The following is a 25,586-nucleotide window of genomic DNA, read 5'->3' as shown; positions in this document are numbered from 1 at the left end:
CTTTTTCGAGTTGTTGTAATAAACAAGGATTACTTTAACGATCTGTATAATATAATATTATAGCTTTATCAATGCAACAATAATTTTGTCAAACTCAAGCTGTCGTTCTTTGGATTTTCCTTATATTATCAATGGTACCATTTACCTTTTTCGATTTGTTGTAATAAAGATTATTTTAACGATCTGATATTAATAGCTTTATCAATGCAATAATAATTTTGTCAAACTCAACCTATCACTCTTTGGATTTTCCATATTGTATCGATCACTCCAATAATCAATGATACCATTTACCTTTTTCGAGTTGTTATAATAAACAAGGATTATTTTAACGATCTGATATCAATAGCTTTATCAATGTAACTATAACTTTACCAAACTCAAGCTGTCATTCTTTGGATTTTTTTTATATCAATGGTACCATTTACCTTTTTCGAGTTGTTGTAATAAACAAGGATTACTTTAACGATCTGATATTAATAGCTTTATCAATGCAACAATAATTTTGTCAAACTCAAGCTGTCGTTCTTTGGATTTTTCTTATATTATCAATGGTACCATTTACCTTTTTCGATTTGTTGTAATAAAGATTATTTTAACGATCTGATATTAATAGCTTTATCAATGCAATAATAATTTTGTCAAACTCAACCTATCACTCTTTGGATTTTCCATATTGTATCGATCACTCCAATAATCAATGGTACCATTTACCTTTTTCGAGTTGTTATAATAAACAAGGATTATTTTAACGATCTGATATCAATAGCTTTATCAATGTAACTATAACTTTACCAAACTCAAGCTGTCATTCTTTGGATTTTCTTTATATCAATGGTACCATTTACCTTTTTCGAGTTGTTGTAATAAACAAGGATTACTTTAACGATCTGATATTAATAGCTTTATCAATGCAATAATAATTTTGTCAAACTCAACCTGTCATTCTTTGGATTTTCCTTATATTATCAATGGTACTATTTACCTTTTTCGATTTGTTGTAATAAAGATTATTTTAACGATCTGATATTAATAGCTTTATCAATGCAATAATAATTTTGTTAAACTCAACCTGTCACTCTCTGGATTTTCTATATTGTATCGATCACTCCAATAATCAATGGTACCATTTGGATTTTCCTTATATCAGTGGTACCATTTACCTTTCTCGAGTTGTAATAAATAAGGATTACTTTAGCGAATTTTTAACTGGATTTTCCATATCACTCCAATAATCAATGATACATTATTTCTCGAATTGTTATAATAAACAAGGATTACTTTAACGATCTGATATCAATAGCTTTATCAATGTAACTATAACTTTATCAAACTCAAGCTGTCGTTCTTTGGATTTTCTTTATATCAATGGTACCATTTACCTTTTTCGAGCTGTTCTAATAAACAAGGATTACTTTAACAATTTGATATCAATCGTTTCATCAATAATTTTATCAAACTCAACTTATCATTCTCCAAATTTCATCCAATCACTCCAATGACCAATGGTACGCCATTTACCTTTTTCTGTGCTCTTCTAATAAACAAATATTATAATAACTTTAACAATCTGAATTTGAAGTTTCTTTTAACGTATTAATTGGATATCTAGGAACAATAACTCTATCAAACTCGACCCACCTCAACTCTCTGAATTTTCCATATCCATTCTCATGCATCCTATTGTACCGATCACTCGAATGGTCAACGGTACACCTTTTCACTCGTCACTTGGATAAGCGGGCAAAGAGAGCCGGTTTACCCGGGTCAAAGTACCAAAACGTCAAACTTCGTCTCGACGTTCTCTCTCTCTCTCTCTCTCTCCTCTCTCTCTCTGTATTTCGCATCAGCCAACATAGGCCAGAGGCGCACCCTCTAGTAGCACCGCTCATCACCGGGTATACCTGTGATGGCCTCCGCATCGTCCCCATATCAGACACGTATGGGAGTAGACAGAATATACAGAGCACTAAATGCCGGTATCGGAAATCGATATCGTAGGAGCCACAGGCAGCAGCCACTCTTCGTACAGCCCCCTCTTCCCTCTCCACCCTCTCGAGCCCCTCTTTCACTTTCCTTCCACCTACAACCCATCCGTGTTCCGACTCTCGTCCCTCCCTTTCTCTCTCTCTCTCTCTCTCTCCCTCTCTCTCCCTCTTCTCCCTCCTTTCTTCTTTTCCTCGCAATTTCATTAGGTCCTCGCCCGCCTTACTTTCGACGGCATCTCGCCATCCTTCACTCCGGGTTTTTAACTGGAATTTTTCAAAATCAAGGTTCGAAATCAACCTCGCGCTTGTTATCGCTTCCCTCTAATTCCTTTGTTGACGCTTGTTGCTCTCGTGGGATCGTGGACGAGCAGCGCCCATTCTCAGATTCTCCGTTTTTCGAAATATATTTATCTCTTTCGACGGATCGAAAAATTCAATTTTCATATCGAAATGAAAAATTGAAAAAGTACTCTAGTCTCTATCAAATTTATTTACCATTTATTCTAAGAGTTATATATTTACATATCATTTATTCTATAAGTTATTCATTCTAAATTTATTCCCATTGGCAGCTTTACTTGTCTCTTTCAGCACACTTTCATCCCTTTTTTCGAGAATTGTCGATGCACAGTTACAGTTATATCGATATATCGACTTAGAAATCCTTACTTAGCTCACGCTCTCCTTCGCTAACTGCCTCCACGAATACTAAAGTTAAACAGTGTATCGATCACAACAGCGGCCGTAAGCTAGAAAGAGAGAGAGAGTGTGTGCGTGTAGCAACCCTTCTCCTCGGTAAACGCTTATTTTCGCGTGTGCTCGCGTATGAAAAAGGGTCTCAAAGGTAAAGAGAAATGGAGGAGGAGGGGAGGGGGAAGGGTGGCGCGTCGGCTGTATGGGAAAACGAGTAGAAAGGGGGAGAGGGTGGATGGTTGGAGAGCTCAAAATCACAGAGAAAATAGGGTGCAGACGTGTTCCTCCTGTTACATTAAACGCGGAGCAACGCGGTGTAACGCGCTTTGAGACGCGCTTGGAATTCGCCCAGCCGAGCTTTTAATTCCTCGCCGATCGCGCCACGCACTTTGCGCGAATCCTTTCCTCCTCGAGGAAAACTCTGGTCATCCGATCTTTCTCGAATTTTTCCTCGTCGCGTTTCAGATTATCTTCAACCTGTTTCATTTGTTTGCAACGAATGCAACGAAGAGTGTAATTCTTCTAAAAGATGCATAAATTTCGAAATAATTATTTATTGTGCCACGAGAACGTCTTTCTGCAAAGATGGTTGATACAGTTTCGTTAAGATGTATAATGTATATTCGTTAAGAAATATAATTAAATTATCGATATTATAAGACTTATTTCTGGAAGAGGAGATTTTGAAATTTTTATTATCCTTAAATTTTGTAATCCTTTCTTTGTATCGATTTTGTATAATTTTACACGCGCGATGAGTGAATTTAATAATCGAAGGAGAAGGCTTGTAAAAAAAAAAGAAAAACAGTTTCATTAAACATTTTATTAAACATGATTGGATATCATCGTGTCTTGGCAAAAAATTACATTCTCGAAAGACAAAGACGCCGCTTTCCTCGTTTCCTCGCCTTCTTTCTATTCTCATTGTTAGCCTCGACGATAAAAGGTGCAAAACTACGAAACGTGGTGACTTTCCTTACAACCTCGTTCGAAAACGGTTATCCAAGCGGGCGGATCGTGGAACGGAAATTAACTTATCGAATTTTCCCATACAAATACACAAATAATCATAGGTTGGTCGAAGAGAATGGAATATTTCTTTCAGTGAAAGGAAAAAAAATTTATTCGCACCACCAGCAGAGGGGAAGATCCACTTTCTCCTCGATTTCCTCGGTGGAGGAAATGCGTCCAATGCGCCTCGAATCTCTACGTGTTCCGTTTGGATAAAATGATCAAATTTAATTAATCAACACTTCAGAAACGATGGAAAACGCAAATAGATCCGCGACCGCGCGGAGATTTAAATGCCCATCGCGCGAGAACGCACGGTTCTAATTAAAAAGCTTGCAACTTTTGCGGATTCTCGTCGAATTTTATAAAAAAAAGACTGTATCGAGCGACGAGTGGATCTCGTTCATGAAGATACACACGCGAAATTAATACGAATTTACAGCGAAAGAAACTTACTTAATTAATCGTTCCAGGTAGATTCATTCCTTTGATCATCCCCTGTGAATGGGAAAATACGATAAATTATATATTTTTGATCCACCATAATTTTCCTTCTGTTCAATTAATACACAACTCGGTGATAATTATCCAAAAATGTATCTTTAACAGGATAAAGTGAATACGTTTAATCCTTTTTCAAGATTAAAAAAAATCTGGAAAATATAAAAGTTTGGAATCACTATTTCTCCACTTGTATATATAAATTTATTTATTATACATTAACAATAACAAAATTAATAGAAAAGAACTTCTTTTAACTTCTTGCTCACACGTCCTTTTATTTATTACATATAATTTCTTATTATATAATATATTATATAAATAATTTATTACATAAAAAATTCCCCTTACTGTTACACGATGAATAGATCATTATCGATATATCATAATCAATAGGAATAAAATTAGATACATAACGCGTATCATTTCCTCACTGTTACAGATCACGATGATTAGATCATTATCGGTATATCATAATCAATAGCGATAAAATTAGATGCATAAAGCGTGCGTTTCATTTTAGAAAAATTTCAGGATTACGTATCATTTCCTTTACAGATCACGATGAATAAGATCGATTATCGATATATCATAATCAATAGCGATAAAATTAGATGCATAACGCGTGCGTATCATTTTAGAAAAACGATGTATCATTTTTAATTGAGAAATGGAGAGCGAGTTTGGTTCGAGCGCGCATTCACACACGGTTTTTGCAACGGCAACGTGTTAATATCCGTTTGTTCGAAAGCAGGAAGGGAGATGTCGATCACGTCCCGCGCAATGTCCCATTCCGCAATGTCCACGCGGCCGGCTACTGTACTCTCTCTCTCTCTCTCTCTCCCGACGATTCGTAGCCTCTCAAAGCGCTAACCGCCTTCCTTTGAACCGTGCAATTTATGGTTCGCGTGACAGAAAGCGGGGAAGTTTTCACGGCGGGTTATTTATGTATCCTTGCGCAACTAAATTCGATTAAACCGGGCTTCCTCCCTCCCCCCGCTCGCTAAAATTAGGATGCATTAATTTCGTAACTAAACTTTGCATCGCTGAGTGAGTGAAACTCCCTATAGGCATTCATTTAAATTATTTCGTTTCACTTTTCTTCCTTATTCTCTCTCAATTCGGCTTATTAAAACACCATGATCCACGGTATCTCCTTATCAACCGTGGCCACTCAGCGATTTATGTACTCTTAAAGAAAGTAACCTCTTCGGTTTATAAAAGTAAAGTTTATTTTAGCTCGATTTTATTCACGTGTGATTATTTGTGTAAGAAGAGGTTAATTCGAAAAAAGGAATGTTAATGAAAATCATTACCTTTAAGTCACCTGCAACGCCTCAAACTTAATATAACTCTAAAAATAACTCTAACTCAAGAGATTAATCCTTCTTAACAAATTGGAGAAGTCTCAGCTTCACCTTATAACTCTAACTCAGTTTTATTCATATCCTTGTGATTATTTATAAGATAGAGAGGTTAATGACAATCCGAAAAAAGTAATGTTAAAGGAATTTCACTACTTCTAGATCAGACACCTGATGCCTCAAACTAATAATAACTCTAACTCAAGAATTAAAGAGATTACAACTTAACTATTCGACAACTCTCAACTTTACCTTATAAAAATAATTCTAATTCACTTTTATTCACATCCTTGTGATTATTTATAAGATGAAGAGGTTAATTCTTCCTGACAATCCGAAAAAAGTAATGTCAAAGGAGTCTTGAAATCACTACTTTCAGATCAGACATCTGTAACATCTCCTAAATGTATAACTCTAAAAATAACTAACTCTAAATCAAGAGTTAATTAAAAAGATTACAACTTAATAATTCTATAACTCTCACCTTATCAAAATAATTCTAACTCTAACTCAAGAATTAATTAAAGAGATTACAATACGACAACTCTCAACTTCACTTTATCAAAATAATTCTAACTCTAACTCTAACTCTAACTCTAACTCTAACTCAAGAGTTAACTAAAGAGATTACAACTTAACAATACGACAACTCTCAACTTCACCTTATCAAAATAATTCTAACTCTAACTCAGTTTTATTCAACGCCTAATATATATAACCTGATATAACTCTAACTCCAACTCTAACTCAAAATTTAACTAAAGAGATTACAACTTAATAATACGACAACTCTCAACTTCACTTTATCAAAATAATTCTAACTCTAACTCACTATTCTATTCTATTCACCTTGCCTAATACATAATAAACTCTAATATAACTCTAAAAATAACTCTAACTCAGTCTCACTCACATCCTTCCAATTACTTAAGAACGCGTCGATCCTTTCTGGCAAAAAAAAAAAAAAAAAAATAATCCCAAAGGAGTCTCGAAATCGGGATCAAACACTTGCACCGCCTCGAATCCTAAAAACCGATAAAACCGTTTTCGAAATTATAGAGTCGAAGGCTGCCTTATTAAAACACCATAACCCACGTTACGATACGTCCTTATCAACGTTGGCGACTCAGGATCGATCCGTCGACCAATTAGTCGCGCGAGGCGTCACTGCGAAATTTAAAGGGTACACGCTATATCCCCCGGATCGATCCGGGCGGAGTATGCGCCCCGTGTGATCGCAGCCGGGTTCAACCGTGTCTATCCGTGGTGGGTCAGGAGCTTTGGACGCGTGCACGGGCCCTTCGGCACGTCGGTTTGTCCCTGGGGTTGGTTAATCATCGAGTTACGCGATATCCGCGTGGACGGTGCACCCTGCACCCCGATATCGACCCAGGAAGCCTTAACCTACGCGGAAAGTGTCCCTCGGCCGAGAATATTGCGAACCGGGGCCCTCGACTTCTCGGCTTATACGCGCCATCCCCCGCTTCAACCGTGTTCAACCGTTTCCCTTTCACGATGCGTAACCCGACCTCTATCTCTATCTCTCTCTCTCTCTCTTTCCTCGCTTCGCTACATTCTTGCTCGCCCTTTCCACGAGTCATTAACCACGCGTTAAATTGTACCCTCTCTCTCTCTTTCTCTCGTGCGAGTACACGAGTACTCTCTCGAACCGGCCGAAAATTTGTCACCACTACTATCATCCTCGAGGAGGTTTGTCGACCGCCATCACGAGACCGATGGTGCAAATCGATACCGCTTCCATGTGAATATCGGCTTTTTCACGATCGAGTTGTGCGTAAAATATCCGGAGGGAGGGGTGGAGGAGGATTCAGAGCGATGAATTTTTTTCGGGGGGGATAGCTGTCCCTTTTGTCACAATTGCGGGGAGGAGGTTCGATTTAATACGGTACAAGTATAAGTAATACGCCAAGCTTTGTGCTTGGCGATCGATTTTTATATTTATATTGTAACGTTTTCGATTATACGTTTCGATAGATGTCAACGAGATTCCATAGTTGAGATATAATTGTATTTGCAAAAATTAATTAGTAAGAGTAAGAGAGTTGGAGAGTATACGTAGATGTTGAGAAGATGTTGCGCCTCGGGTTTCGAGAAAGCTTGTACAGGAAGCGGTAGGAAGCCCTCGTACAACGATGATGATGGAATGCAGAGAGCGACAGACATACGCGAAAGATTCCTGCTGGTAATCAGCTTAATTACCTTCCGCTCGAAAGTGGCGGACAACGTGAGCCGGTTAATGCACGGCGACTAATTGACCGCTGTAAGGGTTCACGAGCATGGCCATTTAACACCGGCGATCGTGCGCAGTGTGAATCATAATAATAGAACAAGTGCCGGCCGCCCGCGTGTAAACGTTTCAAACGTTTCGAACCTCCGACTGGTTCTACTTAAATGGCCGTTTCGTGGTATTTTTACCTCGATGGACGCTGCGAAGGAATCGGAGAGAAAACGTGCGGTCGAGTTTATAAAATTATACGTCTAGTTTGAAATCTGTCGAGATGAGTAAGGTGTAAAGTTTTGAAAGTAAAATATTTGTGTTCGCATGATAATTTTCAGATATGGATTTGTAAGTTATTTTATCCTTATCGCGTAATTGTTATTCGCAAAATAAAGTAGAAGAATATTTGAAATTATTTAGTTCTTTAAATCTTCGAGAGAGAAAAATATTATTTAATATTTTTTACATAACAGGTACTAGAAACACTCTTCAACGGCGGTGTGTAGTAGTCGGTTTCGTTTTTTACCAAGCATCGTCCCGCGCGATAATTAGCCACTTGAAACGTTTCTCGTCCTTCAGGGTGGCGCCACCACGGCCGCTCGATGAATCGCATTCTTCCCAGCACGTGAACGCGTAATGCGTTTCTTCCCCACTCTTTCGCCTCCACATACTCTCCCGTGTATTCTCGTTGCTCGTTTCCATCCACGATGCGCAGATGCGGCGACGGATCGAGCGCAGCGAAATTAAAATTATCGCGTCTCCGACGGCGTTTCGGACGCTGTAGTAACGTGGATCCGCGGATAACGAGCATTCCAACAAAAATTGAAGCGATAGAATCGACGAGAAAGTCCGACACTGTGACGATATGTATTGCATTACACATGTAGATGGCGCTGCTTTTGAGTTTCTTATCTGGAAATACGTTATTTTTTAAACATTTTTAAAGTATAATTGCGAGTAAAATTACAAAATACATTTTATAAATCAATATTATACTTATACTTATTTTTTCTAAAATATCTAAAATATTAGAAACCTACGAAGCAATAATCTAACATTATAATTATTCAAATAAAAATATTAATGAAGATGATTGCATTTAAAGAATTGTTTGAGTACAATTAAGAGAAAAAAGCAAAACTTTTTACAAATTCCCACATAAGATTTCAAAGTATGTTCGAAATATTTGCAAAGAGCTCGTGTGGATCAATAGCATACTACCGATTAGCGGATCGATCCAGCTCGATTGCACTAGTCCGCGAGAGGGCATGCCTGAGTACATCTCGCGGTACATAAATTTATCAGCATCCCGGTGATTTCCCCGACGTATTCAAGAGGTTATATCGGGAACGTCGATGCGTTCGCCTGTTGGTTCTCTCACCGCTTTCGCGCTCTCTCTCTCTCTCTCTCTCTCTCTCCTCTCTCTCTCTCTCTCTCTCTCTCTCTCTCACTCTCGACAGAGAGAGAGCGAGTTCCAGAGGCGGCGGGAATGGCAGTTCCTCGAATCAACCGTGTGCAATCCGTACGTGTACTCTGTTCGAGTGGCAAAGGGAATGAAGGGAATATAGTATAGAGGAAGAAAGACGATTCGAGAGAAGGTGAAACAAGAGAGAGATAGACAGAGTTGGGTGTGGAACGCACCCAAGAGGAGGAGGAGGAGGAGGAGGAGGAGGAAATAGTAGATTGGTGAATGCTATAGCTATGGAGGAGGGGGGGAGAAGGAAAAGATAGAGAAAGAAAAAGTTGAAGTTTCGTGTGTGCAGGCTCTCGAGTCGCGTGTGGCCTTCGAATTCTTCATGGAACTTGGCTCGCAAAACCCCCCTCCCCACCCGTTTTATCCGGCGGCTCTGTCACCGTCACAGTCACGTGACCACACCCTTGCGTGTGCCGGAAAACACCCCGCTGTATTTCACCTTTCAACCGCTCGCGGCTATCGTTCACGCGTTTTCTTCTTCCGTTTCTTACCGGACGAGGAATCGATGTAATTTCTTCTTAAAGCGCGGTGAAATGTTTTTATCGCGTCGTGCCTCGTATCGATAACAGCTGATAACGAAATAGAGATCGGTTGAATAATGGTTGGATAAGAGAGAGGAATCGATGTGAGGCACACCTGTTAACGTTTGTGGAACGATTATTCTCCTAGTTTCAGCGTGTTCCCACAGAAGGACACGTCTAAAGTTAAAATTACGATTCCAGGGGTTAATGATTTGTCGTGAAATCAAGGAAGTTTAAAGGATAGTTTAGTAAGCAAGTTTTCTTATATTAATTTAAAATTGATCAAAAAACAGTATTTGATCGTGTTTATTAGCTGTTTCGACAAGGATAAAGTCGTGACCGTTGTTAAAATAAAAGCCTTATGGTATATAGAGTGTTTTCAACTCGAGATAATTTCAGGCATATGTGTATCTTACAAGTGACATAAAACGATTCTAAATAAAGAAGTAAAGAGATCTAGCACAAATCATTGGCCACTTTAATGCCATTTATACTTTTTATCACCGCAAACGTTACATTATAATTTCACATATTGAAATATTATAATTGATTGTGAATATTATTTGCAACTTATAGCTTTAAAGATATAGCGTAATCATCGTGGATAGGTGGATGTTGATTTAAGCACGATTCCAATAAACGGGAGGATAAAAGCGAGCTTCCTTCTCTCGTGCCCGATCGTTTTTAGCCGAGCAGATCCGATCCGGATTATCAAGTAGCTAGGTGAGGAGAAAGGTCTGTCGTGTTCGACAAGAGGTACGGTTGTACTACTGAAAAGCGGCCTCCTCTCGCGTACGTCGGTGGCTACTCCGCTACCGATCTGTGCCCGCCTCGAAGGCTCGCCGATTTAAAGGCGGAGATGACTTGAAGAAATCGAGAGGGGGCGTGTGTTTGTTTGAGATTTCATTTTGTCGAAGGAGACGGTGCAGTGGGCAATTTGGATCGATTTGTAAGGTGACGTGAATACGTTGTATCTTTGGATGAAATGACACAAGATTATCATCTGAAAATATGGAAATTTTAGTATATATATATATTATAAGATTTGGGTAAAATGAAGTATTGTTTTAACATGGATGAATGTACATAGAGGGTTAATTGGGTTAAATATTTTTTGTTCAAATTGATTTATTTATTCAAGTTAAAATATATAATACGTGGATGTTACAATGAAGTAATATGCACGAATTAATTATACACATAGATGGATTGAAATTTCGAATTGATCAAATTTTGGAACGAGAAAATTTCCAGCAGAAAGATCGTCGCGAAAGAATTATAAATTCAATTTTAAAGGGGACGAAAGTTTCGTGTAGAGAGATTAATGAAAACGGAAACGTGAAACAATGAAGATAATGAAAAGGAAGCGAATACAATAAAGGGAGGAAATGGAAGAAATTTTGGAAGCCAATGAAAAATGAGAAATCCTCGTATTTGCTTCAAACACGATCTACCATAATATTTGATATATACATATGTGTATAAAAGAAACGTTTGTGCCACTCTTTCTTCATTCTTTCTTCTGAAAGAAGAAATCACACAATCTCTCGACTATACATCTCTACGATGTTTTGTTAACTTTTCAAATTGTATTTATATAATTGTGTGCATATTTCTCACAATTTCGTGATTGGATACCAACTTTGATAATTCTCGCTTCTAAAACCAGATGATTGATATAATTCGTGAAGAGAAGTTTGTCGAAGTTTTGTTTGTTCGTTTATTTAACAATAATAATTTTTAATTATCGATATTCCCAATAATAATAATAATAATAATAAAAATAATCAATATTTTTCAAATATATTATTCCCTCTGTAAATAGCAACGATTCGTTTAAAAGCATTTAAAAAAAAAATTCGAAGGAACCAAAATTTTGATTTTTCGTTGAATTTTCGGCGGTCAAAATGGCCGCCAACTAATGACGAAGAAGGAGGGAACATCGTGGTAAGAATAATCCGGTCGAAAAAGTTAACACCGTAGAACAATGGCGGTGCATCCCGTGCACTGGTAATCCCTCTCGTGGAAAGAAACTGCGATCAAGAGGATCCCCGATACTCTTTATCAGCCACCACGAGTTTAACAACGCCCCTTTTCTAATACGGCTTCTGCCCTTCCTTTTGAACAAATATGGCGCGTTATTATCTTCTCGCGAACGATGATCCACGCAAATGAAGATATCCTCTCAATGATGGACTCAACAATGAGAAAAGAAAACTGGAAGAAGAGGAGAGGATAGATTTACTCGAAAGAATTTTCAATTTTTAATTTATCCCAATCAAATTGAATTGATATTTTTATAAATTTGTATACAATATAATCTCTGATGGACTCAACAATGAGAAAAGAAAACTGGAAGAAGAGGGGAGGATAGATTTACTCGAAAGAATTTTCAATTTTTAATTTATCCCAATCAAATTGAATAGATATTTTTATAAATTTGTATACAATATAATCTTATTATCTATCAATTATCTATCAATAATAATCAATAATTGATATCAAGGGATGGATTTAAGTTGAGAGATAAGTGTACGTATATTTATTCACCTGTATACATAATGGTGTATATATATATATACGATTCTACGTTAAGGATAAACAGAGAAAAGAATAGAATCGTGTATAACCTCTTGGCTTGGTTAATAGAAATCTGATAACAAACGCAAATGATGCCTAATCGATAAAATCGATTCGAGTTTAATCCAGAGATAGGTGGCAGGTGGAAAAGCGCGCGAGGAGAGCGCGTGGTGGCACGTTTTCATGAATCGCGGGCCACAAATTGCGAATGCACGCTCTGCCCCCGTTTCAATTTGCCCCACAGTTCCGCCTTAATCCCCAGGATCAATTATTTCACCTGTGTCGAGATGTTGCGGTTCGATAAAAATCCTCCAGCTTTGGACTGGACTCGATAATTTCGAATTCTCAGATGACAACACTTTAAAATATTTTTTTAACATATTGTAAATTTTTATAACAGTAAAGAAAGTAAATTGGATAATTTCGAATCCTCGGGTGACTTTAAAAAATATTTTTTTAACATATTGTAAATTTTTATAACAGTAAAGAAAGTAAACTGGATAATTTCGAATCCTCGGGTGACTTTAAAAAATATTTTTTCACATATTGTAAATTTTTATAACAGTAAAAAAAGTAAACTCGACTCGATAATTTCGAATCCTCGGGTGACGACACTTTAAAATATTTAAATATTAAAATATTATTTTAAAATATTTTTTTAACATATTGTAAATTTTTATAACAGTAAAGAAAGTAAACTGGATAATTTCGAATCCTCGGGTGACTTTAAAAAATATTTTTTTAACATATTATAAATTTTTAGTAAAGAAACTGGATAATTTCGAATCCTCGGGACGACACTTTAAAATATTTTTTTAACATATTGTAAATTTTTATAACAGTAAAGAAAGTAAACTGGACTAGGATGACGACACTTTAAAATATTTTTTTAGCATATTGTAAATTTTTATAACAGTAAAGAAAATAAACTGGACTCGATAATTTCGAATTCTCGACCAACGACACTTTGGAATATATAATAAAGATCGAGAAAAAAAATATTCTTTCCTTTCCTAAAAATAATCTTATCGTCAGTTCACGATCTATTTTCAAATCAAGCCTCGACAGATTGTCCTCGATCTGATCATGATAGATGGCGGGTGCGTCGAGGATCATCACGGTATGCGTATGGTTGTTGGAGGTCACTGTCCTTGGGAGGCAGAGGGATCCTCTTTCCTTCCTCTATCTTCTCGAATGGCGTACGCCTGTTCCAGCGCGCCTCCACCGGCGTAAGCGGAGGATTACTGCTAGTCGAGCGCACTTTGGATTTTTCGTTGTGACCAGCACAGGGATTCCCCGTTACGCGAGACGAAAGTCGAGATGTGTGCATTAAGTATTAGGTTGAAGAAGTTATTTATTTTCAATTTGTAATCGCTTATTTCTTAAGATTCTCTTTAAAGGTTTATTATACTGCATTATCTTCAACACGAGCTCCATTTGAGAGTGAAATTCTCCAGAATATTGGAATATTTTTTTTTTTTTTTGACATGCGATTTCGATCGAATAGAGATCAGCGGATAGAAATATTTCTTTATATGATAATTTTTTACGTGTGACTTTTCAATTTCGTTTGAAGAGAGCAGCCGTGTTTTACTGGTGTAAAGATACGTAGAATTTCCTTTGCGTAGCTCTTATTATGGTTTCGTGGATCATTAGACATCGATGTTTGTTGTTAGCACTCGGATTCCTGTGGACTGGTTGCTTTGAGCGTTCAGCTTGCCAAGTGTTTTCTCGCAGCGGGATGTTTAGTTTCCGGTGACGCCATGTTTTCGCGGCGATCGGCTTGCTGTTTAGCTCTATCCAGATGGCGCTGTCCATTGTAAATGGAGTTCTTTTTGATAAATATATTGTTGAAAGCGCAACATGAGATCGTTAACACGATCGTTTATCGTTAGGGGCAGATACAAAGATGTATTAAGAGTATCGTTTTTTAAAATAAACAATAATCTTCGATATGTATAACGTTTCCATTTACAACGAGAGCTTTAAATTATCAAAAGTGTAAAAATATTCAACAATCGTTCGACAATACAAAATTATTCACAATCTTCATTATCTGCCTGATCATAAATCAGGAATCGAAAATCACCCAAAGATCCAACCAATTTCGACGAAATCGTAAATCGTAGACCCAAGAGAGCGCTGTGATTGGCAATTAATGCATCTATATTAAAGGACGATTCTTATTCGTGATTCAATCGTGAATCATGATCAATGATAAATTCGTAAGTTCCATGAAACGATGATAAACCGTGTATCATCAGCGTAAATCCACGTTTCCATCCACGATGAAGAGGTCTGTGTTATCTCTATGTTGTTATTTGTGCTCCATCGTGATTAATATCGTTCGTCTCAATGATGACCTTCTCTCGCGTCGAATTACCTTTGGTACTTTCAATTATGTGATATTATCCTCTGAGAGGGTAGTTCGAGTTGTTTAATACTTGATTCGATAGATTTTCGTATTATCTGCTTCAATGTGCTCTTAATATGATCTTCTCATATGATTCTCTCTCATCGAGATGAAATATTATTCTTACTTCAATATTTATAACAACTTGTAACGCGTTTAGAATTATTTCGAACATTTGTTGAAACAACTTCTCGATCATTTCTCAAGGAAACTTCTCTGGTGCTCGATATTATGATACAAGCCATGCTCCAGCTGTCCACGATGATAAAAATTTATAATTCTGATTAAAATAACATCGATAACTTCGAAATCTTGCAAAATACTCGAAACAGTCTCTCTCCGCATATTTTTTTTATTTATCATCATCTAACAAATAAGAGCATTCACTCTATAATCTGCAATCAAACCAAATCCAAATCTCAAAAGGAAAAAAAATTCTTAAATCCATCCAAAACTCTTCGTCCTCTCTCTCTTTCACTCGACTGTCCCCCATATCAGGCGAGCCCTATACATATACATATATATATATATATATATATATATATATATATATATACACATATTCCTCAGATCGATAACGCGCCGCTCACTCAGTCGCAATCACCGGCTCGAATGGATATTATTAATTACACGAGACGGCGCTAACCGTTCGCCGTAATTAATAACTAATAGCGGGGACAACCTCTAATTTCGGGATACTCGGGATACCTTGCGCCCCTTTGTGAACGCGTGAGCGCGAACGTGCTGCCCCCCTCTCCCGCCTCGATCGTCACTTGACTCCCCCCTCCACCCGCGTGTTATACGCGGCGTACGCGAAGCGAATACAACAGCAGCACGGTAATATAGAGAGCAGAGCACGAAGACGACGATTATGCGAAACACAAACGGAAGAGTCGTACGTACGGTCCGCGCTCGTACGTATGCAACCGTTGCTTATGGCTATCCCCACTCCACGAAGCCCCATCCATCGATCGATAAACACGTTCGGCGTGTTAGGTATGCACCAAAGTGGAATCGTTCGAGGAACGATATGTCGATCGTTAATGGTTACCACTGGGCATCGTCATTAACGAGTATTGCTCCATCGTATTCGTGTTCTAACGAGGATTGGAAAATGATATGATATATATCTTGTGGAGAATTTTCTCTCTTTTTTTTTTCTATTATATTCTCTGGTTGTTCGAGCAGAGTGAATATGTAATCGGTCTCGCTCTGTAATCCGATTGTTTCAAATCGTATTTGATGATACGAAGGGGATGTGTTAATGGAGGAGGAAAATGGAACCTAAATGGTGTTAGGAATTTTTTTTTGAGGGGAAGATTGTGTGTGTATGTGGAAAGGGAGGGGGAAAATATCTAGGATCGATCGTTCGATTATTATTACGTCTTCTTTGGCGAACGAACGTGAGATTAATTGTTTCTTCGGCGCAGAATCTCTAAACAACACCCTCCCTCCATCCCTCGAATTCGGGATTCGAAATCAAACCTCTCTCATCGCTACTTCATCGCATCAATTTCACGCCACATTCATCAACCCGTTTCAACACCATTAAACTCTCTTTCGATCCCTCTCGATTTACCTACACCGCCATCGAGCGCATCAAGCACCAACCAACACAGTGCCGTTTCATCATCCGGATGGAACGGAAGATACGTGAGGATTTTCATTGACGATTTTATGAAGGGATCGAAGGGAAGGAAAGCAGGCGATTTTCGAGTTCGAACGAATCGACAATTTATCTTTTCTTAAGATATTTTCCAACGATCATTATAATTGTTGTTGTTGTTGCAATAAAATATGGATGAAATAAGTAATATATATATAATATAAAATAATATATAATAGCAAGAGATCTAGAAAAAATTGAAATAAAAATAAAAATTTTTGAACTTTATCTAAATTCATTTAAATAATACCATACATTTACCAAATTTTCCAAAGAGACAGAGAAAGAAAAAAAACTAAATCTCTCAGAAAATTAATATTATAAAATTCAAATTTCCAAACCAAATTTTGAATCCAGGATATCGACAACAACAACAACACTGACAAAAATGGTATTCAGATCACCACTATGCAACCACTATTCAAAATGAAATAATCCAAACGATTATTTGCCCGAACAACACGAAGCACAACAGGGAACGTGTTAAGTCTCGATCTTCTAACGATAATCGTAGATAGAATGAGACAGAACGAGGCATCTTTATATCTCGAGCAGATTTAAGGTGTCCAAATGTGTCTTGTAATATGGCTAAAATCTTCCCCACCATGCATAGTATTCTGAATGGTGGGCTCGTTCTTGTCCACGGAAGCTATACGACAGTTTCCAACCAAAATTCCTGGCCGGTAAGCGAAGGATAACAAGACACGTGCTATGCAGATGTCGCGGCCAGCAGATCCCGTCGGGACACCCCGTCGTGATTTAGGCTAATTATGCGCGACCCTAGAGTAGTAGTAGGGAGGGAGGAGGAGAGGGGAGGAGGTGTTCCTCCTCTATGGCGTCATAACTAAAAGCCTACGGTGGTTCCGCCCAGCCACGACCGCTCGTTTCCGCGTTAGAATCTGGATTACGTACGGGGTGGTCTCTCGAGGAATTTAAACACCCCTTTGCCACGTCTTTCTTTTCGTCGTTGGAGAACGATTTTTTTTGTTCGAAATTTGTTCGAAAATTAAATAGTTTGATGATAGAAGAATAGGAAGAATTGAAATTTTTAAATATAAATTTTTAATTTCTTTTTTTGTGGATTTCCACGTTGTGGAAATATTAGAATTAACTTTATCTTTATATCATTTTTTTCTCAAGTTCTTTGTGAAACGCATAACATAATTATAAGAATATTTTTATTAGTTTTTCGCTGGTTAGAATTTGGATTATATTTTCGAGGAATTTAAACACCCCTTTGCCATATCTTTCTTTCCATCGTTGGAGAACTTTAGAATTTTAGTTCGAAAATTGGATAGTTTGATGATACTAGAAAAATAGGAAGAATTGGAATTTTTAAATGTTTGCAATTTTTTTTTGTAGTAGAATTAACTTTATCTTTATATCATTTTCTTCTCAAGTTCTTTGTGAAACGCATAATATAATTGTAAGAATATTTTTATTAGTTTTAGCTGGTTAGAATTTGGATTATACTTTCGAGGAATTTAAACACCCCTTTGCCACGTCTTTCTTTCCATCATTGGAGAACGATTGACAATTGGTAAATAAAAGATGTTCGTTATTCGAAAAATTAAAATTAATAATTGGATAGCTTAATAAAGAATATGATTTGAGAAAAATTGGAATTTTTAAACGTTTGTAATTTCTTTTTTTGTAGATTCGTTATGGAAATATTACAATTAATTTATCTTTGTATCTTCTCAAGTTGTTTGTGAAATAACTATAAAAATAATTGATAATACGGAATTGATAATACGGAAAAATAGGAAGAATTAGAATTTTTAAATGTTTGCAATTTTTTTTTGTAGTAGAATTAACTTTATCTTTATATCATTTTCTCCTCAAGTTCTTTGTAAAATACATAACATAATTATAAGAATATTTTTATAATTTCCGCGTTAAAATCTGGATTACACTATGGTCTCTCAAGGAATTTAAACATCCCTTTGCCACGTCTTTCTTTCCATCCGTTGGAGAACATTCATAAATAAAGGATGTTGGAAAATTGGAAAATTAGTTTTATAATACTGGAAGAATCGAAATTTTTAAATCTTTGCAATTTTTTATCACGAAGATAGATATGGATTCGAAATTGAAAATATTAGAATCAACAATCCTTTTGCAATTTCTTTCAAGTTCTTTGTTGAAATAACGTAATAAGGATAATCCACAATGATAAAATATACAAATTGTCGATAAAATTTTGGAATCATATGATCATCGATATCGATATTTTTGTTATTACTTGTTCAGCCCAGATCCGATCTGGAAGATCTGGAAAGATAGTATACGACTTTACGCGCAGACAGATACGCAGACGGCTGATGATTTGTGGCTGTTTGGAGAATCGATAGGTCGGGGTATAGATCATACGAGGGAGATTTAATCGATCGGGATAAAGGCTGGTCTATAATTAGGAACGAGAATGGCGAGTGTAATAAAATAGTCTGCTGAAACAGGTTGGCCTGTCGACCTTGAGATAGTCGACCTGCTCGCCATGATCATCACGAGAACAACAGTGCGTTTGAATTGTGGCTTTTAGATGGCTTATTGTTGATATATATCGATATACAATTTTCTCTATGCGAAATAAATTACGTAATAAAGTTTATATAATTTTTTCCCAAATTTTTAATCACTTCTAATCTAAAATTCTAATCTAACGATAATCAACAATTGAATTCCCCTATATAAATTTTCTTCCTCTTCTATATTCTCTTTTTTCCTTTTTCTCTAGAATTATTAAACTCTTAAACAAAAATTAACCGATCGACGAAGTGGAACAAAAAAGGGGCAAGTTATCCAATTACTGGAGAAATTCCTCTCGAAGCTCACCTCTCGAATTATTTACGAATTTATCTGCCATCTGACACAATGGTGGTTACTAGTAGCACGAGTAGAGCGTCGAAACAGGAGGACCGTCGGCCCGTTGTTAATTGCCATAATGAAGATTATTCGCGGCGCGGTTCGCGTAAAAGGGTGCGCCGTTGTCTCGGTAAAATGGCCGCGTGACCGTGCAGAAATTCGTTACAATAACCCCTCCCATCTTTTGATTTACAAATATTTTGCCGAGTTGCGAGAATTAGCGATACACAAATGTCGAATGGAATTTTTTTTAAAATTGATGTTGATCTCCTCTCGAGATATTATAAAGGGGGAAAGAAAAAGAGAGAATTTTGCAGTCTTTTTTTCTATTTTTTTTTTTTTTTTTTTTTTTTTTTAATTAAAGAAGCGTGTAATAAAAGTTAAAATCCGAACGGAATAATGTATGCATACGGTCGATGTGACAAAGATTACATACACACACACATGCACACATACATGCACACAACGAGTAATTAAATATTCTAGAATAATAAACATCGATTCTAAGAATATAAATTAGATACACGTATTGAGAATAATACGTGTCGTGTAGAAAATAAAAAAAAGTCGTTCATGACTTTACAATGAAGAATTATAAACAAGAGTCGTGTAATCGTTAGAATTAAGGAAACATCGCAATTGTGAGAGAATTATATAAACATATTTTTATTCATTTAATTACGTATATGCATAATTGATTCGCTCGATCCGTTCAATTTATATTCCTTTATTCAAATTTCAATTTTTGAATCATAGTAAAAACGAAGCATAAATGACATTTCATACCGTTGAAACTTTATTTCTCTGTAATATATATCAATTCTGATTGGCTAGTGATTTTATCAATTAAAAAGAAAAAGGGAAATTAGAATTCCTTCCTCGTCTTAAATAATTTGAATAATATATTATTTTTCTTTTTTAGATTATATATGTACGTATATTTTTTTAACAATAATTTAAACAAACGTAATTTTTTTTGACGAGAAATCGTTCGACAATAACGATATGTAAACGTTCACATACATGTATATATTCATAGACTATTAAATTATCAGAGTTTCCAAAAATTACTTGTTTATATAGCAACCAAGCGCGATAATTGTCATATCAGTGGTAAAGAATGTTTTTATCGCATCTGTTTATTTCATGGTATATGACGATACTTTTCAAGATACCAACAAAAGTAAGAAAACACTTTTAACAATATATTATCCAATGTTAAAAATGGCTGCATTGATAAATTTAATCTGTCCACTATCCAATGAGATTTATTTAAAAAAAATATACGTTCAAAACAATTATAGAATATTTGGATTAAAAATATATCGAAGTAGTATGAAATTCTTTACAGATTTTAAGAAAACAGAAATAATCGTTCAAGAATTGTTTAGATTCTCTTAGATATGATATTCAGAATATGTTATTCAGAAATTATTAAGTGAAAATTTGATATCTATAGAAGACGATCGAGGCTTGATTCGATTATAATACATACACGTGTCCAAGACCTCGTGTCACAGATCACGTTAGTCATTCGCTATAATAAAATATACTGTGACGAGAGGGAGCAATTTACATATTGTTCGGTCAACAAACAACGTCTCGAAGCCAAAGAGAAATGTATTATCCTCATTGTTCGGTTACTCGCGTTTGAAATTCGCGCGCAATGCGTTCAGTAAAAATGGCGACGCCTGTATATCGTACATATTTTCAATCCATACGTAGAAATTTAGAATATTCAGGATTTGAATCGTGCTAGAAATAAAAAGTAGATTTACAAATACGTAATTTCATTCAAAATATATTATTATTAATAAAAACAATGGATGAGAAATAATATCCATTGCGATAATCATAAAATTAGTTAAAATTAGTAAAAAAAAAATTGTTATTATTAATTTCTAATTAATTAAATTATTAAATAAATAATATAATTATTAATATAATTAATAATAATAAATAATAATTATTAAATAAAATTAATAAAAGAAAATTGTTATTATTAATTTCTAATTTATAAGATCGATAAGAATATTTATTTATTTGAGAAATGATAGTTGTTTCGTTATCATAAGGGTGAAGGAGGGGAGGAAAGCTCGAAGTTGAACTAGATTAACACGACTCGATTGTCGGGGTCAAGGGTCAATCGAAACCCGTACAGGACAACGCTCGTGCCTTATACTTCTCTCTCGATCCTTTATCCGTGTCCGGATGCGGATGAGATATTGAAGAACGGTAGCCATTTTGTATCATTGACCTAGCAACGAGCGAGGACAGGACAATAGTCGTCGCCACTTGTCCACCGCTTTTTTGCTAAAAATCAAATTCCAGCCCGCCTGTGGCGAAGCCTCTTGTTTGCCTCTGCACCTTTTTTTTTTTTTTGCTTTTCTCTCTTCTTTCTTTTTCTCTCGACGAGAACCACCTCGAGTCGATCCGATCCACGCTCGATTGTGGATCCATACCTTTAACCAGACCAAATCACATTCGCTGCACAGATCAACATGAGATTTATTTTTCTAATGCGAATAAGTTGAAAAATTGTTCGATTTTCGTAAAATACTTAAAATACTTCTTTAATCGAATAAGAATATTTTTTTTAAATTCTCGAATTTCTATCGTTCAAAGTTGTTTCACTAAGAAAAGGAAAAGCAATCGAATTATACAATCGTATTATCAAGTATATATTTCTGAGGAAGAAAGAGCTGTTAAATTTACAGACTTAATAAACAAACTATACATATTAATATAACTATAAATTGTTATATAATATAATTATATAAATGTTAATAATATCACCTATACAATGTTAATATAATCATGACACACATTTTAGTAAGATGATCTAAAGATGGCTCTACATTTATTTATTAAATTAAATTATTAAAACACAAAGCTGAATTATAACACAAAGCTTTCTCAAAATCCATAAACCCATATTTCTGTACATCAACTTTTCTATTTTCAATGTTCAATATCAATATACAATAATAACCAAATACAATTCAAAATTATCAATATACAATCCAGATTAAAAAAATAACAACCCATACTCCTCCTATATCCTTCGTAACGATCGAAAATAAAGAAATGATCGACAGTCGAAATAAATAAATAACAATAAATTTCTCGATCACTGTTTACAGGTGTCCGCGGGTCAGCACATGCAGCTAACAGGCGACCTGAAGCCGGGGGTGTCGGTGGCGGCCCAGCAAGGCATGTACTTCAGCCAGCAGCAAACGCAAAATCAATCGGCCGGTCAAACGGACACCTACTGCTCGGTGTCGCAGTCCCAGACCATCAACTTCACTCAGCAGAGCCTGAGACAGAGGGCCGCGGCCGCCGCGGCGGGCGGCGTCCCCCAACCTGCCGGCGCTGCGCCGGCACGCACCCATCCCCAGCAAGTGCAGCCGAATCAGGTGGATCAACATCAGCACGCGAAAATTCTTCAACAGCAGCAGCTGATGCGCGCCCAACAGGTACGTAGCTGTGCGCACATGCGTGTGTGTGTGTGTGTGTATTGTTGCCTCCCTCCTTTCTCTCTCTCTCTCTCTCTCTCTCTCTCTCTCTCTCTCTCTCTCTCTCTCTCTGTCTCTGTCTCTCTCTTCGATCGATCGAAGGATTTCCGAGGATAATAGCGCGATGGCGATAACCTCGGAGGGTGTGAAACCTCGTATAGGTGGTTTATGGTTTAATTATCTAATGGCAACTCGCGATGTTTATCTATGGTAATAGAAACGGTGTTACCTAGGTGATGGTAGGCTGGGGGGGATAAGTTAATTCGACGGGTAGGTTTTCAGTTTGATTTAAATGCTGATCTAAGGGAGAATTTTAATTTTGAGAATCGGTGACGTAATTTTTTGAAAGATTGAAGAGAAAGACGAGGAACGCGTTTGGTAAATAAATATTGTGAAATTCGTGTAAACCTGCGTAACGCGTTTCGACGACGAGACGTCTTATTATACGAGTAACGTATATAACGAGTCTCTCGTGAAACGTGAAATCTCGAAATTAGAATTAAAATATAAATGCAAATGAGATGTAAATCGAGACGTGAGCGTATAAATACAAATCGATAAAAATTCTCTTCACACTCTCTCTGTCTTCGATATCTTGGAAACTTTTTTCTAAATACAACGGAAGCCGTGACGTGGCGCGTTATTCGAAACATTAAGTTCGAAGCATCCGCTGGATGGCGTTCGACGCAACAGGTACCGCCAGGTCTCTCCTTCGCAACCAACTCCTCTCTATTCTCCAACTCTCTTGTTGAAAGAAACGGCGCAAATAGGACAACCGTCTTGGAAGCCACGGAACAATGAATAGAAACTTTTTCCGTAACCGGGAAATCTGCGTTCACGCGCACTTCCTGGAGAAAACGTAGTAGTAATGCCCGGTGTTATCGTGACCAAACGAGATCTCTTGGCTTTCTTATGGATGTTTACGGATGCGGTTTGCCTTGCTCGAGGGAGCCCGATCGAAGTAAAATTGTTGCGGTTTCTTATTCATTGTTTTCGTTTTCGTTTTATTCGCGCCCCACAGCGGCTCTCGTACGCCTTTCTTTTGACAATACGTGTTTCAATTCGAGATATAACATCTCTCTATATCGTCGTATTAGTAAAAGCTTCTCCTTTATAATTTTATTTATCTTTTTTTTTTTTTTTNNTTTTTTTTTTTTCTTTTTTGGAAATATTCTTCGATTCGATTTTTATCCCCCTTGATAAAAAAGGAAATCGCGTGTCGATTCCTCTTCTCTTAGAGAGAGAGGGAGAGACTTGCTTATTTAGTCAATCTAAGTCTTTCTTGAATAAAATATTAGAAAAAAATATAAAAAATAGGTTGTTGTAAAAATTATATTAATATTTGTAAATGGATATTCAATTAATTGTTTTCCTAATCATGTTAATATAATAAAATTATTAAAAAAAAATCAATAATAAATTTTATTTAATAGATTAAATTTATTATTTATTAAATTATTTTTATAAAGAATAGTGATATATAAAATTAAGATTGATATTACTAATCCAATTACTCCTCCTAATTTATTTGGGATTGCTCGTAAAATTGAATATGCAAATAAAAAATATCATTCAGGTTTAATGTGAGTTGGAGTATTTATAGGATTTGCAATTTTAAAGTTATCTGGATCACCTAAATAGTATGGATATTGAAGATTAATTAATATAAAAATTAATAAAATTAGATAAAATCCTAATAAATCTAAGTATAAATGAAGTATAAAAATGGATGGCAAAGAAGAAATGACGATCGTCGTAAAGATACATACGTCGTAATAATGAGTTCTTCGGGTATAATAAATGCACACGTTATTACCTTACGCCTTATTAGAGGATTTAAATTACAAGTAAACGCGTTAGTTTAACATGATTTCGAGCCGTTAAGCTGTTTACAATTTGCAATTTTTATCCGTAAAGTTATTGCTCTTTTGTGTGACAAAGGGGAAACAAAGAAAGGAGGAATGGAAGAAAAAGAAGTGAAGGGAGAAACTGTGCTCGCCTGTATCGGGTCGTCTGTTCTAGTTACACGTATGGGTACAATATAACGTCGGCAAGTTTGCAATCAGACAACATTTGCATGCAGTCATTTACATCTTGTCCGGCACCGTGTTCTTCATCTTTTATGCATTTCCAATTTGCATCCGAAGAAACTGTGTCCACGAGCTCAATTACTGTCACTGAATCGTCGTCTTCTTCTTCTTCTTCTTATTCTTCCACCACGAATTATCCTTGCTTGAACGCTCGCTCCCTATTGAAAAATCGCTAAAACATTGAATATAAAATTACACGACGAGCCATCGTGTTGTCACGACACCTGTCCACCTTTTTCTCACCTGTCGATCCCAGGATTTTTAACACACATAGTTCCAGAACTCAATGAGATCCCATCTGTCCTTTAAGATTAAGGTATATTAAATTTACGAATTTTCTTTTCACCGATACATTTAAATTTTCGTAATATCGTACGAATACGTTCTTTTCTTTTTTACAATTTTATTCTCGTCTTAAATTCACTTTCACCATAATTCAAATTTTCTTGAAAGATCAATTTCTAGATAGAAAGGATGATGGAAAAAAAGTAAGTTCCCTTTCGTGATATCAAAACTATCGTAAAGAGTAACATTAATTGTAAGAGTAAACATTAATTGAAAAGAATATTAACGGATCATTTATTCTATCATAGATAAAAGTATATAAATATTGATAATAAATCGATTCCCTCTTTCGAAATGAAATCGAGATTCAGAGAAATGATT

General features: G+C 36.1%; 1 protein-coding gene across 7 annotated transcripts in view; it reads left to right on the top strand.

The window, feature by feature from the left end:
* The window catches only part of LOC122718958 (neurogenic protein mastermind), a 221,154-nt gene that overhangs the window by 182,658 nt on the left and 12,910 nt on the right, over positions 1–25,586 (top strand). For all 7 annotated transcript variants that reach the window (XR_006347487.1, XR_006347486.1, XM_043944406.1 and 4 more), the window contains exon 3: positions 22,459–22,791. Coding sequence is in view for 5 of the 7 variants with exons in the window: in XM_043944406.1 (XP_043800341.1) it covers positions 22,459–22,791 (333 nt within the window). In the remaining 2 variants the exon portion in view is untranslated. The remainder of the gene's footprint in view (positions 1–22,458; positions 22,792–25,586) is intronic.

Source organism: Apis laboriosa, unplaced genomic scaffold, assembly GCF_014066325.1.
Source record: "Apis laboriosa isolate Shangri-la unplaced genomic scaffold, ASM1406632v1 scaffold68_cov148, whole genome shotgun sequence".
Lineage (NCBI taxonomy): Eukaryota > Metazoa > Arthropoda > Insecta > Hymenoptera > Apidae > Apis > Apis laboriosa.
This window is presented reverse-complemented; position numbering and strand designations above follow the sequence as displayed.